Source organism: Pelobates fuscus, chromosome 1 (assembly GCF_036172605.1).
Source record: "Pelobates fuscus isolate aPelFus1 chromosome 1, aPelFus1.pri, whole genome shotgun sequence".
Classification (NCBI taxonomy): Eukaryota; Metazoa; Chordata; class Amphibia; order Anura; family Pelobatidae; genus Pelobates; species Pelobates fuscus.
Window position 1 is genome coordinate 3557688 of NC_086317.1, and position 19331 is coordinate 3577018.

General features: G+C 48.1%; 1 protein-coding gene across 2 annotated transcripts in view; it reads left to right on the forward strand.

Annotated features, from left to right (window-relative positions):
* SLC22A15 (solute carrier family 22 member 15) overlaps positions 1 to 18159 on the forward strand; it is a 62299-nt gene extending 44140 nt beyond the window's left edge. For both annotated transcript variants that reach the window (XM_063445841.1, XM_063445833.1), the window contains exons 9-13: positions 9506 to 9591; positions 11742 to 11862; positions 12210 to 12282; positions 17170 to 17361; positions 17836 to 18159. In XM_063445841.1, the coding sequence (XP_063301911.1) occupies positions 9506 to 9591; positions 11742 to 11862; positions 12210 to 12282; positions 17170 to 17361; positions 17836 to 17925 (562 nt within the window). In that variant the 3' untranslated portion in view covers positions 17926 to 18159. The remainder of the gene's footprint in view (positions 1 to 9505; positions 9592 to 11741; positions 11863 to 12209; positions 12283 to 17169; positions 17362 to 17835) is intronic.
* The last annotated feature ends 1172 nt before the right edge of the window (positions 18160 to 19331 follow it).

Sequence of the window (19331 nt, forward strand, 5' to 3'; positions counted from 1 at the left end):
CGTTATGTACCAGAGGTGTCAGGGGGGATGGGTAGGGTGCCAAGCTATGTGTTTTCGCCGTTTTGCGCCAGATGTCCAGAGTGGATTTAATGTACGGGGACATGGCTCGGGTGTCTGGGTCCTTCCTGCCCCAGGGTATGGTTGCGAGCGGCATGCTCGCTTCCGATTCCTCCGCTATTTTCCACATTTTATGGACTCCGCTTTTCGTCCATTCCATCACCCTCTGGAGATGTGTGGCCGTGTGGTATGAGCGGAAGTCCGGCAGTGCTAGGCCCCCCATGTTTTTTGGTTTCATTAGGGTGGTGGTTTTCATCCTGGGACGTCTACCGTCCCAGATGTATTTGATCATGGCTGTGTTTAGTGTGGCAAAAAACGCCCCGGGGAGTTTAATTGGGATGGTTTGAAAGAGGTATAGTAGGCGTGGGAGGAAATTCATTTTGATGACCTGGACTCTCCCGAGCCAGGATATGTGTGGGTGTGCCCATTCTTTCATGTCTTTCTGGAAGGTGGTGAGTGTGGTGGCGAAGTTGGCTTGGAAGAGGTCTTTGCTGTCCCTAGTCAGCCAGGTTCCTAGGTACCTGATTTTTTGGTCAGCCCATTGGAATGGGAAGCTCTGGCGTAGGGGGTCAGCGCGTCTTTTGGGGATATTGACGTTCAGGATGTGGGATTTAGCATAGTTGATTTTTAAGTTGGAGATCTCTCCGAATTCCTTAAAGGCCTGTTGGATGTTGGGCAAGGTTATTTCTGGGTTGGTGATAAAGAATAACAGGTCGTCTGCGAAGGCGGCCACTTTATGGTGGACGTCGCCCGTCGTGATGCCTGTGATGTCAATGTTGCTCCTGATATGTGTCAGGAATGGTTCTAAGGCTAGGACAAACAAAAGTGGGGATAAGGGGCAGCCCTGTCTGGTGCCGTTGTGTATTGTGAGTTCGGGGGTCAGCGCGCCGTTAACCAGGACGTGTGCCGTCGGCTCATGGTATAGGGCGGTGATCCAGCGCATCATGTGGGTTCCCAGGCCCGCGTGTGTCAGGGTGTCGAAAAGGTATGTCCAACCGACTCTGTCGAAGGCCTTCTCCGCGTCCGTGGACAGCAGGAGAAGGCCCCCGGCTCCCGCCCCCCTGCCGTGCATGAGGGTGAGTGTGCGAATGGTGTTGTCCCTGGCCTCACGACCTCCCACAAACCCGACCTGGTCTGGGTGGACCAGCCTGGGGATGTGCGATTGTAGCCGCGACGCCAGGATCTTTGCAAGGAGTTTGACATCGCAATTGATGAGGGAGATTGGCCTGTAATTCCCGCAGTGTTCCCCATCCTTGCCCTCCTTGGGGATTATGGTGATGTGGGCTGTCAGGGCTTGTTTGGGGATGTGTTGGCCCTCTCTCACCGCGTTAAAGGAGTCTACTAGTGGCTGGTATAAACTGTCCGAGAAGGTCTTGTAGTATTTTAATGGGAGGCCGTCAGGGCCTGGGCTCTTGCCCGGTTTGGTTTGTTTGATCGCCTGTGCCAGCTCTGACAGAGTGATAGGTTCGTCTAGCAGTGCTGCAGTTGTGTCATCTATAGTCGGGGATGTGTGGGTGGTGAGATATGTGCGTATTTTGTCTCGTAGTCGTGTTTTCGCCGTCTCCGTGTGTGGTTGTGGCAGGGAGTAAAGGTCCGCGTAGTACGTCCTTATAGTGGTCAGTATGTCGGTCGGGAGGCGATGGAGTTTACCGCTTTTATCTCTGATTTTGTCGATGTATGTGAGCTGTCTCTTTTTGGTAAGCATCTTGGCCAAAAGTTTTCCGCTCTTGTTCCCGTGTATGGAAAAGAACGCTTTGTGTCTTATCGCGTCCCTGTGGAATTTAGAGTGGAGCAGCGAGGTTAACTCGCGTCTCAGCTGTAGGAGTTTCGTTTGGTGTGTGGAGTGTTGTGAGTGTTTGTTTAGGTCTTCCTCGTGTTGGATGTCCGTCAGGATCTGGGTCAGGCGGGCCTCGGAGCGTTTCTTGAGTAGGGCCCCTTGTTGTATAAAGTGTCCCCGAATCACGCATTTGTGGGCTTCCCATCTAAGCGTCGGGGACGTCTCTGTTGGGGGGTTGTCTAGGAAATAGTCCTTGATTTTTCCTCCGATGTAGTTTGTGAGGTCTGTTCTGGTCAGGAGATACTCATTGAGTCTCCATTTAGTGATGGAGGGGCGGTAGAGCGGGGATTTTAAGCGTAGGGTAACGGGTGCGTGGTCCGACCACGTCGCCACACCAATCGTCGCGTCTTCCACTAGAGGTAACGCGTGTTGTGTGGTGTAGAAGTGATCTATTCTGGAGTATGTCTGGTGGGGGTGGGAGAAGTGTGTGTAGTCTTTTTCGTCGGGATGATGAGCTCTCCAGCAGTCTACCAGCCGGTGTGATCTAAGGAGTGACTTGAGGGAGTGTAGCTGTTGTGGTGGGGTATGGGACGTGCCGGAGGAGCAGTCCCAGGTTGGGTCCAGTGTGATGTTAAAGTCCCCCCCTAGTACCAGTGTCCCCTCAGCGAACGTGTGGAGTTTGCGTAGTGTCTGGAGTAGGAAGCGGCACTGACGTCTGTTAGGGGCGTAGATGGTTGCAAATGTGTAAGTCTGCTCGGCTATCTTGCCCTTGAGGAAAAGGTATCTACCTTCGTCGTCGGTGAGGCACCCCCCCTCCTGGAACGGCACTCGTTTGTTAATGAGGATGGCAGTCCCTCTAGATTTGCCTCCTTGGAAGTCGCTAAAGTATCCGTGCGGGTAGTGGTGGTCCGTCAGTTTCGGTCTGTCACCTTTCCTGAAGTGTGTCTCCTGGATCATGACCACTGAGGCCCTGCGGGCATGGAAGTCCCTCAGGGCTCCAGTCCGTTTTTCGGGCTGGTTGAGTCCCCTGGCGTTGACAGTCATGATAGTGAGGGGGGCGGGGGTCAGTGCCATGTTTTGCCTAGTGGGGTCTCTCCGTCAGTATTGGGGGGGGGTGCGGGGTGAGGGAGGGGGTATAGGGGCGTGGTGTAGGGGGAGGTGTCAGGGGTAGGGGGGTGTATAGGTCTCGTCACCTTACGGTGGCGTCTGGGTGTAGGCGTCGGGGAGCTGCGGCGCACGGTTCCACTTGAGACCCGTGTGGGCAGCCCACCTTGGATTGACGCCTCGTCCCGTGGGGTAGTGAAAGGAGGTCAGGGCTCACCTAGCGGGCGCGTCTGAGTCCGGTCCGTAACCGTCGGATCTCTCCTTGGTCACCTACTGCCGTCACAGACCCGTGTCGATCCCCTGTGGCTCCAATGCGCGTCTCGTATGTGGCTGGTGTCGTAATCCTCGCCCGAGGTTGTGTGGCCTCGTGGCCTGTGTGGGAGTAAAGTCAACGAAATTTAGCAATATCATCGAGAACAACATTAAACATTAACATTAACATTGCATACATTAGACAACGAGTCTATCAAAACGATAACAAAGTTTTGGCCAACTAGCTGTGGACATCGTGAAGCTTGCCTGTAGAGGCCTATTACTCTATGTCATGACCCGGATCCCTCCCTCGCCTCCCCCTCCCGTTCAATCCCCCCCGTCCATTTGGTCTCTATTTCAGCGGGTAGTGTGTGTTGTGCGCTCCCTGTCTGTCAGTGGTCTGTCCGCTTCGTCTTGGCTCCGGGGTGTGCTTAGTGAGTGGGCTTGAGGTCACCCCCGGTGTCGTCGCCCCTCTGTGTGCGTTGGCCCCGTGGGTCCCTGTCGTCACTCCATCAATGTTTGTCAAGTCTGCGATCTGGCTACCCCGGGTTCCAGTATCTCCGGGCCACCCCGGAACCCTCTCCCCAGGTGTGGCCCGCCGGCACCACCCCTCCCGGCCAGCTCGCCGAGGGTCGTTACTGGCCGGGTGGGTGGCGGCGACAGGCCCCAGCCAGGGAGTCAGGTCCCCCCCCTCCCCCCCTCCTCCCCCCTCCTTAACGGCCCTGGGGTACTTGCGAGCATGTGCTCTCAGCAGTTCTGTATGCCCGGTCTGGCAGTATTAGTAGTAGCCAGGGCTCACAGCAGTTCTGTATGCCAGGTCTGGCAGTGTTAGTATTAGTCCACCAGCGTTAGTCCATCTCAGTTCTCGGTGGTTCCGCTGGTGTGGTGGCTCGGCCCGTCAGGGGGGTCGCTTGCGGTAACAGTTCCACATTGCTGTGCTGGTTCCGTGTGGTAAACAGTTCAGGCAGTGTCTCGGGAAGGCATGTGGTCGGGGGTGTTCAGGAGGGCCGTGCAGGGTTAGGCCAAGTCTTTCACAATGTCCAGTCTCGGGTAATATCCACTTCGGGCCGTTAGTGTGGTGCGCCAGACGGTCTCGTAGCTTGCTGTCGGGGCCTCCTCACTCGTTGCTGTTGGCTTGGGGCTGGGGGGTTCGGCCCCTGTGGAAAGGAGTAAAAGTTCAGAGGGTCTGGCCAGGTCATTTGGACCGGCGTGAGGTGTAGCTCCCTCAGGAGGTCTTCCATGTCCTCTTCGCTTCTCACTGTGAAAGGACCGTTCTGTGTGGTTGCTTGTAGGCCCGTAGGGAAGTTCCATCTGTAACGGACCTTGTTGGTCTGCAGTGCCCGTGTGAGAGGGCGCATCGCTCTCCTGTAGGCGAGTGTCGCTGGTGATAGGTCGGGGAACAGTTGTACCTCTACCCCATTGGAGATCACTTGTTTGGTGTCTCTGGCTTTGTGTAGGATGTCTTCCTTTGTCTGGAAGTGGGCAAGGCAGCAAATGATGTCTCTAGGAGGGGCGTCAGGGGGTCCTCTCGGCCTGAGGGCCCGATGTGCCCTAATAAATTCTATGTGGGTAGTTGGCGGTCGGCCGAGGAGGTTGTTAAAGAGCTCTGACAACGTGTCCCTGATAGGGGTGGTTTGGTCTAAGTCCTCTGGCATACCTCTGATCCGTATGTTTTGCCGCCGCCCACGGTTATCGAGGTCTTCAATGTGCTGCGCCATTTGCCGTAGTTGGACCCCCTGCTGTTGGAGTTTGCAGGTGGTTGCGGATTGCGCCGCTGCCATGTGGTCGCAGTCGGCTTCCAATTGGGCCACCTTCTGTTGGGTGCCCTGAATGTCTTCCCGCATGGTGCGCAGTTCCTCTGAGAGGGACTTGTGTAGGGCGGCGTTGGCCTCTTTCAGGTCAGCTTTAGTGGGTAGGTTTCGGATCATCTCGATCCATTCAGGCTGGGGGTGATGGGTGCTGTTTCCCCCTGGGTGCTCGACATGTGGTGAGGTCGGGCGGGAGAGGCCTGAGGCCTCGGAGTCATTTGAGGCCTGGGCTGGCGGCTCGGCCGGCGGCACGAGAAATTGCCTCATGGCTGAGTGTTGTGCCCCCTTCGGGGTGCTGGAGGGCTGACTGGCCTGCGATGTCCGATGGTTTCTTCCCATTTATGCGGTCGTTATCGCTTGTCGGGCGAGGATTTGTGCTGAGCCTTTGGGGAGCTCCCGGTTTACGCCGCCATTAGCCTCGGCGTCCAAGCCACGCCCCCCAGGTACCTCCCTTCTTGGCATTTCTGCCTATCGTTTAGTGGTCCGCGAGGCCAACACCCCGCCTCAACGTTTCGGAGGCAAACGCCATCGGGCCACACGTGAGTTAGCCGCCTCGCAATATTATAGAGAGGGCCTCACCTGTCACTCCCTCCCCCTGTCTTCTTTTACTATCACCGAGAGGCCTACGATTCCTGCCACTACGACGGGTGGCCTCAATAACCCCTCGCGCCAACTCATAGACAGAGCCTCTCATAGCCACTTGGCAACTAGCAGGGCCTCACCTGTCACAAAACAAGATTAATTTTTCGCCTTTCAGGCCTAGTTGGCCTGCCAGTATCACCCCAGAGGAATCGGTCACTACACCCCTTACCATGGCTGGGTCGGCCGCTGCGACCCCTCCAGCACTGGTTGAGTTGCAATCACTTTCTCCAGCCATCTGTTTCAGGGCACATGCTAAATCTGTGTCCAAATAAAATGTATCCCAAAACTATACTTAACATCAATAAACATTTCTGTACTTACGACATTACTGCCACATCATCCATCTAGACATTTGGTGGAATTCATTATCTCGGGTCTATCAGAAGGATTCACACAGGCCTCATACACATGCCTTCCGGAATCCTGGAATGTCCTAATTTACAATCCGCACAACAAACCCTACAGCGGTGGAGACACTCATAGCCAGGAAGTGGCAGAGGACTTCCTATGGGGGCCCTTCCAGTCCCCTCCGTTCACCACATAGCGGACAAACCCCATCGGTATTGTCACGGGGAAATCTTCTCACAAACAGAGACTTATCATTGATCTATCAACACCTCACACTTCTGCCACTCCTAGTCTGAACTCCCTCATACCCTTTGAGGAATTTTCACTGCAATATTCCACCATAGATCACGCCATTACGGCTATCATGCAGGCAGGGGCTGGAGCATGGCTCAGTAAGACTGATATCACAATGCTTTCAAGTTACTGCCTATCCACCCTACACTGTGTCACCTGCATGGTATCAAGTGGGCAGGGAACTACTATTTTGCTCACGTTTAACATTTAGGTTCCAAAGTAGTCCGGCCATTTTCGACGTATTCGCCGAAACCCTATGCTGGTTTTATTAAATATAGCCAGATGCCCTACAGTTATACATTATCTGGATGATTTCTTACTGGTCGAGGAGAATATTTCCCCTCCCAGTAGCCTAAAAGAAACCATCAGTCTATTCGAACAGGTGGGTGTCCCAGTCTCCTCCACCAAGACTGAAGGACCAGATACCTTCATCACATTCCTGGGTATCATACTAGACTCAGCCACCATGCAAGCTAACCTGCCACGCCCAAGGTAGAAAACATTCTGATCAACATAATCTCTACATACAACTCGGTACTTGCAACCGCAAGAATTACAGTCTCTGCTTGGGTCACTGAATTTTGCCATTCGCATCATACCTCAAGGCTGGGCTTTCATCTCACAACTCCTTTACATGTTTCCCACTTTTAGACATGATGGACACAGGTCACCCCTGGATACCCAAGCCACGGCAGGCGTAATTATGTGGAGAAAATTTTTAACCACCTTGAATGGTAAAAGCATGTTCCTTCCAAAATTGTCTGACTCCTCACCTACCATTTGGTCAGACGCGGCGTCTACCACAGGTTTTGCAGCAATTTTTCAGGAACGAATGGCTTTGGGGCAGCTGGCCTTCAGAAGTTCAGGACCTGGAGGGTTTTTCCACTACCTCAGCTCTGTTTGAGATATATCCCATCGTGACGGTTGCCGTGGCATGGGTGCATTTATGGGCAGGTTCGTCTGTACGTTGCTACTCAGACAACCAAGTAACTTGTCACATTATAAACAAGGCCGATCCAAATCACTGACTATTATGAGATTCTTGAGGAAACTCACTTGGCTGGCTGCATGTCATAATTTTCTCTTGTTTTGTATTCATGTTCCAGGTGTATGTAACACTGCTGCTGACAATTTGTCTCGCTTTAATTTCCAGGCTTTTCGTCAAATACTCCCGTCAGCCGCACTCACAGCCACGAACACCCCACTATTCCACCATCTAGTAATGGACTAGATGCTATTATGCAACATAGCAGAACATTGTCCCAATTAGCACTGTCTACTAATACCCGGGAAACTTACGATAGAGCTTTCATTTGATATAAAGATTCCTTTCTGAACACAACATCTTACAACCTTTCATCGTGACATCCTGGTTGGGCTTTGCTTCTTTTTGCCACCTCAAACTCAAACTATCAAACAACACAATCAAACCATATCTGACAGGCATCCAACATCACATGCTAACTTTACAACCAGACAAATCAAGTGTCCTCCTACCAATTAAGAACATCCTTGGGGGTATTCAGAGATCCGAACCCCCACGTACGGCCCAGAAGCTACCCATAGATTTCCATATTTTTAAAGACTTATACAATTCACTAGATTTAAACCCTTTGCCAACAACACAAACCTCATCGTTAAAACCGCCATATACGTAGCCTTGTTTATGGTTTCTTGAGACCAAGAGAATTTACCGCCATCAGCACAACACAGTCCACTCACATCCTACTTCATTCACACTTAACAAAACACATGGACTATTATATCTTGACTCTGCCTCACTCCAAAACCAGTCAACATGCACTTTCAGTAGAGGTTAAGTACTATCCTACTCACAACAGGTGGAGCCCCGTCAAACTACTGGACTCCTATACCCAGCATAACAACGAACCACCATCTCAACCACTTTCAGTCTACAAGGTTCGGTACTCACTACCACCACCTTTATGACACACGTCAGGTCTTTACTTACACAGCTGGGCCTCAAATCAGCTAACTATTCGGGCCACTCCTTCCGCATAGGAGCGGCCTCCACAGCATCCAGTGCAAACATTCCAGTTCATGTTATCAAGTCACTAGGGCGCTGGAAATCATCGGCTTACTCTAGATACATACCTAACCCGGTACAAGAAGTAAGAAATGCCTTTCAAGACATGTCTGGTTAAAGTATGTATATTGCTGGTATGTAATAAATTAGATTTTCTACTTGTGCCCTCTTTATTTACAGGCCTACCCCATCGTCGGTTCCGGCACACCACAACCGACTTGCTCTTTTAATACCATCCTACACTTATCAGTGTTTGTATCTTCTGTACTATCATGAGCCCATCACACAAATATATATATACATATTTTGTATATATAGTCTTGGGCCAAATGCTCGCCACAATAATATATGTCTATATTATTGAAAAGTAATAATACGCAATCTGACTTACGGTTTCTTCAGGTTTATTCTTAGTTACGGATACATAATAAAACAATAAATGATGTTACAGGATAATGGACATTCAACAGCAGATGGTAATTGCTGGACTCCTTTACACCCTTACATCTTTACATCGAGAGAGAACCAGAGCCAAGAGAGAAGAGCGAAGAGACCTCGTGTCCCTCTGTTACTATATAGAAGTGCCCATACTGACGTCAGAGCATTAATTCTTGCCATATAAGGACAAGACCCTCAAATCCACATTCCAGAGCTCTCGGACAAAGAAAGCCTTGTGACTTATTGATACCATCTGTTACTTATGTCAATCCAGACATCCATATATAATCAATAGAAACATAGAATATGCAATATTCTACACGCTGTGCCTTCTCCGCCGTTATGCCCAGCAAGCGCTGTGAGCACAGTACGTCCACCCGGTAGGCATGCGTTTCTTCAGGGACTTCCTGTGGGATTCCACGGACGCTGGATGCAAAGCCTCTAGTGGCTGTCTGATAGATGGAAACCTTGCAGCACTAAGGGGGTCAGCGACACTCATCCACACGGCTTCAATGAGCTAAAGGGATCTGGGTGCCTATTGTATCCCTAAATAATTGTAAAACCGACAAACTTTGTGTATTCAGGTTCCTGACCGAAGAGTGAGAACGATTGACCTGGATAAATCTATTCTCTGGGGCAGGTTATTCCAGTCATGTGACATTAGGAGAAGGCTTGTTGTTGTGTATTTATTAATAAGTGAATGCTTCAGCACATGAACAGACACTTTCTCTTCCTCAGATGTGGCCGCAGGAAGGCGCTGGCTGGATTTCTGGCAGCTGGAGGTTTATCCTGTCTGATCATCATGTTCCTACCTGAAAAGAAAGGTGATTTGCTATGCTGAATATTCTGCATGCACTGCACCCCGTGTACACACACAGCATCACTGTACTCTCCCCAGCTCTCCCTGTACTCTCCCCAGCTCTCCCTGTACTCTCCCCAGCTCTCCCTGTACTCTCCCCAGCTCTCCCTGTACTCTCCCCAGCTCTCCCTGTACTCTCCCCAGCTCTCCCTGTACTCTCCCCAGCTCTCCCTGTACTCTCCCCAGCTCTCCCTGTACTCTCCCCAGCTCTCCCTGTACTCTCCCCAGCTCTCCCTGTACTCTCCCTGTACTCTCCCCAGCTCTCCCTGTACACACACAGCATATCCTGTACACACACAGCATATCCTGTACACACACAGCATATCCTGTACACACACAGCATATCCTGTACACACACAGCATATCCTGTACACACACAGCATATGCTGTACTCTCCCCAGCTCTCCCTGTACACACACACAGCATATCCTGTACTCTCCCTGTACACACACAGCATATCCTGTACTCTCCCCAGCTCTCCCTGTACACACACAGCATATCCTGTACTCTCCCTGTACACACACAGCATATCCTGTACTCTCCCTGTACACACACAGCATATCCTGTACTCTCCCTGTACACACACAGCATATCCTGTACTCTCCCTGTACACACACAGCATATCCTGTACTCTCCCCGTACACACACAGCATATCCTGTACTCTCCCCGTACACACACAGCATATCCTGTACTCTCCCCAGCTCTCCCTGTACACACACAGCATATCCTGTACTCTCCCTGTACACACATAGCATATCCTGTACTCTCCCTGTACACACACAGCATATCCTGTACTCTCCCTGTACACACATAGCATATCCTGTACTCTCCCCGTACACACACAGCATATCCTGTACTCTCCCCAGCTCTCCCTGTAAACCCACAGCATATCCTGTACTCTCGCTGTACACACACAGCATATCCTGTACTCTCACTGTACACACACAGCATATCCTGTACTCTCGCTGTACACACACAGCATATCCTGTACTCTCGCTGTACACACACAGCATACACCCCAGCTCTCCCTGTAAACTGTCCTTTCCTGCAACTGTCAAAAATAACCTACCAAGCACTCAATAAACCCTTCTCTAACAAACTATTTAATTCCCCTACTTTAACCCGTTTGTGTCACTATACCCCACTCCCTCTAGCATGTAAGCTCATTGAGCAGGGCCCTCAACCCCCTCTGTTCCTGTACGTCCAGTGGTCTGATCTCAATTATGTGTCTGTTAGTCCACCCATTGTACAGCGCTACGGAATTTGTTGGCGCTATATAAATAATAAAATAATAATAATAAACACACAGCATTCCTGCAGCTGCACCGATGGTAGTACCACCACTGGATCATTTAAACAGTCCACTTTGTCACGTTACTCCCTAAACACCTCATTTTGTCCACATGGACAAAACCCAGTGAAAATCGACAAATTCCAACCAGAATGACAATTCTTATATTTCTAAAGTTTATCCCAGTTGGTACATGGTCATCCTGCCTGGATTTGCTCCAACTGGCCGAATGCATTTGGTGTCTACTTTAAAATCTGTGCTTTTCGTATCCGAGCCATTTACAAAAGTATACTATCCAGAATATGTACATGTTACTGATTTTAAAGCAGACCAAGTCGTCAATGAGGTGGTCTGAGTGCCACGTGCCCCCCATTGTTAATTCTGCAGGAATGGCAATGCTTTCATTGCAAGGTCATACTAACGGCAACTAGTGGGGCGTCCGTGAAATTCTGATTGGTTCAGCTACATTTTTTAACCCCTGCCGCACTGGCCGATCACCCAAGCTGTGATTAGGGCAGTGTTGGGAATTCATATTTGTAACTAGGAAGGCTGGACTTGATGGACACAAGTCTTTTTTCAGCTATGTAACTATGTAACGATATGGTGTTTCTTTAAACAGAATTGGGATTGAATTCTGCATGAGGCTTTATATTCAGAAATGGTCGGTCACTTGCATTTAGTCAACATAACAAAGCTAATTGCTAACCATTGAGTCAAACTTGTAGCGTCGTTGTCTGTGTTTGTTAAATGCCTAACCGTGGGAAAACATTTAAAACCTGAGTAAATAATGCAATTACTGTACCCTGTCTCTAAATCCCTGCAGGTTCCGGCCTTCTCTTCGTGCTAAACAGACAAGTATTGTCTCTTGTCGGCAAACTGAGCATTAGCGCATCGTTTAACATTGTTTATATTTACACATCCGAGCTCTACCCTACCTCCATCAGGTAAGACTCCACATTAACCCGTCCTCTGCTTGTGTTTTTTAACACAATACGCAGGGTGATTGGAGCGGTTATATACAGTGATATTGTGTCAGGTTTCATCCTGGGAGCAGAGAAACGTCCCTACTGTGTACAGATTGAGCTGTATTCCGCACTGTGCCTGATCTAACAAACCATAGACGCCACGCTCCAGCACGTGGGGGTCTAAGTAGTGCAAGGTGCTTATGGTACTTAGTGTTATTAGTAAAATGTCAAACATCTGTAAAATGGTCTAATCCTAGAATCTGCTTAAGTTACGGGTTTGTGGTTTTCTAACTCCAGCATTGTGGAATTCTGTTCTGTCTGTGCAGGAACCTCGGGATGGGACTGTGCTCTATGGTGTCTCGCTTTGGGGGAATCCTTGCACCGTTCATACCTGATCTGGTAGGTTTCCACTAGGATTCATTGTATATGGTTTGTCTACATTGGCTGCGATCAGAGATCGCACGTAAAACTAATGCGGGTCAACAGGAATAAAATGGCTAATTATTCAGACACCATTTAAAATCCACACAAATCTGTAAGCCTGTAAAGTCTTCTCCCAGCTGGATTAAGGACCATTAGACTGGCCATCTCCTTGCTTCTGTTTCCAAATGGCGTCACAGTTCATGTGGTTCCTATGGAGTGCTAGCTCTTTGGCTGGAACCCTTTACTAACTGACATTGATTTTAGTAATCACATAGTGTCCCAGAATAGGTGAACAACCACTGCAGCTTAATATGACCATTTAAGAGACTATGTCTGTAGTCTGAGAATGTAAAGACAAGGAGAAACAACATGTTTACATTAATGTTCTAGTGGCTGTTACTCACGAGGGGGGCTTACTGACGTGGACCTGCACTCTTTGCTTGGCGTCTTCATGCTCTGCACCGAATGGTCCCCATCGGGGTGTATGATCGATACCCCCTAGTTCAGGTGGCTGAGGTCATCGGTAATGACTAGGTCGAGGCAGCTATGCATGAACAGTAAGTTGACCTTGTTCATTTTATGGCTTTGGCCCTACATCTGAATAGTTAAGAAGTCCTTTCTCGTGTTTCTTAATGTTGGCGTGATCCTCACAGGAGATTTGGACACTGACCACGGAAGTCAAAAAGATTCAATTATTGAATTAATTGTTTTGTCACTTTGAATTAATTTTAGTCTGGAAATTGCAAAGTAACTAGTAAATAACTTATTGTCTGCCATCTTCTGTTTTAAACCAAAAATGGACCAAAAACACAAACCATAGCAGAATGACGCATCTTCTTAAAATCCAAAAAAAATCCATCTATCTTCACGCTGGGGTAGGCCTTTCTGCTGCGTAGGAGCTTTGGAAGCCAACCAATCACAATGTTCTAATGAACAAGTCTCGCTTAATGTCAAACTTGGCCAGTAATTATTAGTATATTAACCCCATAAAGTGTGTATTAACCCCGTAAAGGTGTAAACCCCCTCAATGACCAGGAGACTGTGTTAACTCATAAGCTAGTGTTCTGTAGTGGTTGTGGTTGCATGCTTCAAGTTTCCCGTATACCGCAAAGGTGGAAGCTGGGATTCATCGTTGGCTGTTTTGTGCAAGTTTTCAGAACCATCAATGTCTGAGAGAGAGAGTCAGTTGGCATCAGGCTGTAGTAGTTGTGGTGTTTAGAGTGCCCCTTTCAAAATCACTGGGCGCCATTCATGCTGGACATGAGCATAAGAAGTGAAGAACCCGAACATCTGTTTTTATCCACGGCGCCCTGATCAGACAGAATTAAAGTAGCGAGAATACACTTAATGTCAGGGGGACAAAATCCAGAGAAAATGACAGAATTTAGACTGCATTGGCAATTCTCATATTTACTAAAACCAAATGCGGTTGGAATTTCGTCACCCGAGCGAATCTGCATCAATCACAAAATATTATACAGTGAGTGTGAAAGAAATGTCCTTATTAATATCAAAGTAGTATTTAACTAAAATGGCAGCCGCAATACTCGGTGGATACCCCACATTCCCACATACACCCCAAAAATAGCAAAAGCAAAACTTAATGTTAAATTGAGAAGACCCACCGAAGTGAGTCTTATAACAGGGTTTCAAAGGCGTGTGTGAATATTTTATTTATATATATATATATATATATATATATATATATATATATATATATATATATAAAAACACTGTGGCGAAAGTGACCTCGCCACTGGTTTTTGGAGGGGACTGATTGCTAGCCTCCTGCCCTGTGACTATGGCCCTGGGATGTATTGTCTTTAAGGAACTGATTTGGGCATAATGGATTTTTATAATGCTGTTTCTGGCCCTTTAATTACTTTGGAGCAGTGTTGCAACTTTAAATTGGCACTTCGGATACAGCCGAAGTAGTCGAAGTGGTCGCCATACGACAAACGAACACGTGGCGGCGGCCATTTTAACTCATTCGAACGCGGTCAGCGGTGTGTGCAGCCAAATCTATGGAACTGTTTTCGGCTACCCAATTGCACGAACACCGCTGACCCATACCTTCTCCTCCACTTCGACACTGCGGCTGGAGACTAAGTCCTGTTCGAAGATTCGAACGCTCATTCGAATGGGACTTAGTCATTTTCTCGGTGTAAAATAGACCGACCGCACAGCCCAAATCCATGGAACTGTTTTGGGCAGGAAAATGTGCTTGCGGTCAGAGCACATGCAGGGAGGTGTGACTAGGGTTCATAAACAAAGGGATTTAACTCCTAAATGGCAGAGGATTGAGCAGTGAGGCTGCAGGGGCTGGTTCTATACACCAAAACTGCTTCATTAAGCTAAAGTTGTTCAGGTGACTATAGTGTCTCTTTAAAGAATGCTGATTCTGAAAATGTATTTTTTATGTGAATGGCATGTATATTTTGGAAGTTATTAATATTTTTTAATAACTGTATATTTTCTGCCTGTGATAATTAAGTTAGTCTATTGTGTTGAGATAATTGTATCACAGGCAGAGGGGAGGATTTTGTGTGTAATTGCTGGTAGTGTCTGAGTGTATTGTACGTATTGATTGGTTGTTTTGCAAAACCCTGTGGGCGGTACTAGGTGTATAAAATGTGCATAGAAGCAGAGAGTTTTAAACGCTTCAGTTCTCACCCTCAATTTGGAGTGCCATCTCTTATTGGGGGAATCTGCTACAAGGGATTGCTATGCTCTGCATACTCTCTTGCTATAGAAACATAGAATGTGACGGCAGATAAGAACTATTCGGCCCATCTAGTCTGCCCACTTTTCTAAATACTTTCATTAGTCCCTGGCCTTATCTTATAGTTAGGATAGCCTTATGCCTATCCCACGCATGCTTAAACTCCTTTACTGTGTTAACCTCTACCACTTCAGCTGGAAGGCTATTCCATGCATCCACTACCCTCTCAGTAAAGTAATACTTCCTGATATTATTTTTAAACCTTTGTCCCTCTAATTTAAGACTATGTCCTCTTGTTGTGGTAGTTTTTCTTCGTTTAAATATAGTCTCCTCCTTTACTGTGTTGATTCCCTTTATGTATTTAAATGTTTCTATCATATCCCCCCTGTCTCGTCTTTCCTCCAAGCTATACATGTTAAGATCCTTTAACCTTTCCTGGTAAGTTTTATCCTGCAATCCATGAACCAGTTTAGTAGCCCTTCTCTGAACTCTCTCTAAAGTATCAATATCCTTCTGAAGATACGGTCTCCAGTACTGCGTACAACACTCCAAGTGAGGTCTCACCAGTGTTCTGTACAATGGCATGAGCACTTCCCTCTTTCTACTGCTAATACCTCTCCCTATAGAACCAAGCATTCTGCTAGCATTTCCTGCTGCTCTATTACATTGTCTGCCTACCTTTAAGTCATCTGAAATAATTACCCCTAAATTAGGATTGTATCAAATATTCTACACTCTGCATTTGGGTATTTGCTCCCAAGATGCATTATCTTGCACTTATCCACATTAAATGTCAGTTGCCACAACTCTGACCATTTTTCTAGTTTACCTAAATCATTTGCCATTTGGCTTATCCCTCCTGGAACATCAACCCTGTTACATATCTTAGTATCATCAACAAAAAGACATACCTTACCATCAAGACCTTCTGCAATATCACTAATAAAAATATTAAAGAGAATGGGTCCAAGTACAGATCCCTGAGGTACCCCACTGGTGACAAGCCCAAGCTTCGAATATACTTCATTGACTACAACTGTCACAGTTCTCACCACAACATACAGACGTGGTCGTCCCTGGAGTGCCCAACAGGGGATTTGAACCAAGGAACTTCGCAGTCCTGGTCCTTCTTCCTATCTCTGAGCCACAGCAGCTTTGTTTAGCTGGTCCTGTTCATCCTGGCATATCTACTACACTGGCGGCTGTACCTTGACTATGGCTGTGCTTCACCTGACCCTGATCAGACATCAGCAGGGTATTTAAACTCTGCCTCGCCCTGTGATCAGTGTCAAGTCTTTGATCCTGTTGTGTGTTTCGTACCAGTGTTCCTGTCGTTTGATCTGCTACTTATTATTGACCCGGCTTCTGACTAAGTTTACTCTGACCTCTGGCATCCATTGACTTCGGCTACTCCTCATATGCTGTGCTAAAACTGCACTAATAAAAACATGTGAATATTAATTAATATTGAGCCCACTCACTGTCTGATCATCTTACCTGAGCAGTAGGAGAGGAACCCTTCTGCCGTCTCATGTGTATTCTTAATCCAGATGGGAGACCACACACACTCCACCTCCATCCCAAGATGGACCTGCTACCCACAGTTATAATCCAGTATTTCTCCCTCCTCAACATAATGTGGGTCTGGTACCACACAGTAACACTGAAACCATTTAATACTTTTTTTATGTTTCTCAAAAAAGTGTAGACTTTGGGGATCGTAGTCCTGTAACACTCAAAAGGGTCTCTTAAACATAAGTGTAAGGATGTTATCCCCAAGTTAAGTACTGTGTTAGGTAAACTCTTCACTCTCTGCTCATGGAGGAGTGGATGGATGAGCCAACGTGAGCATATGCCTCGGACAAGGTCACCGTCCCTTCATTTTACTAAATGTTTCTATGTAATGCTGCTGCTGTGTTTTCAGTCTTACGCGTGATACGCGGCACGATGTAGTATCTTGCAGTACATTTTGATTTGTTTCTGGAGATGTTTCCATGGCTGTGTAAAAGGAGCAAGTGTTTGCCATATCTGGTTCTCTCTTTTGTGAATATGTCCAGATACATTACAAAATTCAGTGTTTATCGTATGTTTATTTTTCTGATAAACCTTGTCTCAGTATTCATATTGTGTATAATTCCCAGCGATACATTCAGGCGTCCCTTCCATTCATCGTATTTGGAGTTACTGGTCTCACCTCGGGAACCCTCAGCCTTCTCTTACCAGAGACCTTAAACTGCCCGCTCCCCGAGACTCTGTCTGACCTGCAGGTGTGCTCGTATCGGCGGCTGGGGGAAGAAGAGGAGCTATCGCTCAGCCTTCTGAATGGGCATATGGTGTGTGGAAAGATGGTGTGTGTATATAATAGCAATTTGTGGGACATGTAGAGCCTAGTTGAAGCTGTAAAATTACCTGGTATTCAAGACACAAAATGGGTTATAGGTTTAGAGAGACATTAAAAGCATCATAACCTCTATGGCTGGACTTGAAATCAGAGATGTAGTGGAGTAGGTGGGCTAGCGGTGGAGGGAGAGGGGAGGAGATTGTCTAGTGGTGGATAGGGAGGGAGGACAAGGGCAAGCCATGGAGGAGAGGAGGTGGGCTAGCAGTGGAGAGGAGACGGGCTAACAGTGGAGGAGGTGGGCTAGTGGTGGAGGCTGACTAGCTTTGTTTGAGTTAAAGTAAAGGAGTGGAGTAGGAGATGGTCTGCTGAAGAAATATCTAACTAATCCTGGTAAGCTGGGGTGGCAGTTGTAATAAGTAGGAGCCTCTTACTAAATCCTGGTCTGACTGGTCCATGTCTCTTTCAGGAGGATTCTGAGAACATTGTGGGTTCAAGCAGTGAGGAGGAAGAGGAGCTTTCCCTTACTACATCTACAGACACCCAGGCTTTGACGTAACCTATAGGGTGACCTGGCCAGAGTGCCAGTACCGGTGATGGCACAGACCATGTGAGACCTGTCTGCAATTTCAAACCACTGGTTTGTGAAGGACCTATCTGAAGGAGAGGAATGCATTAGGTCGTCAACCAAAACTGTGGAACTCAGGACCAAAAAGTGCCTGGTAAAATAGCCAGGGATCAGTTCAGAGGCCGAGGAGGGGCTGGATTCTGTGACTGTTTGATGGACACTCAGGGGATAGAGAATATTTAAAAATAAATTAAAAGAACCTTTATACCATGGTTTGTGACTGACTCTGATGTGTCTTTTGGTTGTTTGTTTTTTTCCGTGTTTCTTACTGTGGTGTGGAGGCTGAGGATGAACAGGGTGAAAGTGTTGGATATGAAGTAATTTCGTGTTTCACCTACGGCTACTACAGATGAACAAAGTCAGCAACCAACGCAGAATCAAACTGAGCCCTGGTTCCACCATCAAGCTTATAAGTCAGCAGTTATGGCTGATCGTGTGGTGGGACCGCTGCCAGTTCGGGAATTGTGTTAATTTCTCTGTATTTCTCTGTACTTTTTGTATGAATGTGCCTGCTCCCGTTAGGGAGGGCCTAGAACAGGGATCCTCAAACTCCGCCCCCCAGATGTTGCTGAACTACAATTCCCATGATTCTTTGAATTACATAGATAGCCAGAGAATCATGGGAGTTGTAGTTCAGCAACATCTGGGGGGCCGGAGTTTGAGGACCCCTGGCCTAGAAGAAGGTAATGCATTCCCCTCCCTAACTGGGACGACCCCAACGACTCGTTTAGAATGTTGGTTTAGTACGTTTGCACCTCGTAATAAGATGTCAAAACCACAAGGGAAGCCTCGGTCCGTGCCTCCCCGTTTATTGAATGCCGTCCAGGGGGAGCATTCGTGGATTGCTTCCCACCTCTTTCGGTTTCCGAACGCGGACCTCCCCAGTGGCCCTTGGAATGTTTGCACCAATCAATTAGAACATTGGCAACTTGCAACAAGTGTGAAACCGCAAGGGAAGTAATTAATGAGTGCTCCCCTGAGCGGCCGCCGTTTATCTAGACGAACGGCAGCCAGGGGGAGCATTCGTGTCCCGAAAGGAGACGCTTGCCTTGCCTAGTTTCCCCCAGGGATCCCACTAACGGAGGCTGCTCGTGGCGGTCACCATGCTGGGGGTCCCTGAGATTGGTAGGGGACAATGGCGGTTTGGCATGCTTTCTGTGACCAGGAGGCGGGAAGCTTTCCAGCGCTGGGGTTCCCAGGTACAGAGGCTCATGGGATGAAGACCCCCTGTCCCCGGAGGCGGGGAATCGTGGGGATGGATGGCGGGAACAGGGACCGTTGGAGGAGGAGGGTCCTGGGAGGGGACACTGAGTGGTGGGAACAGAGGACAAAGGGAC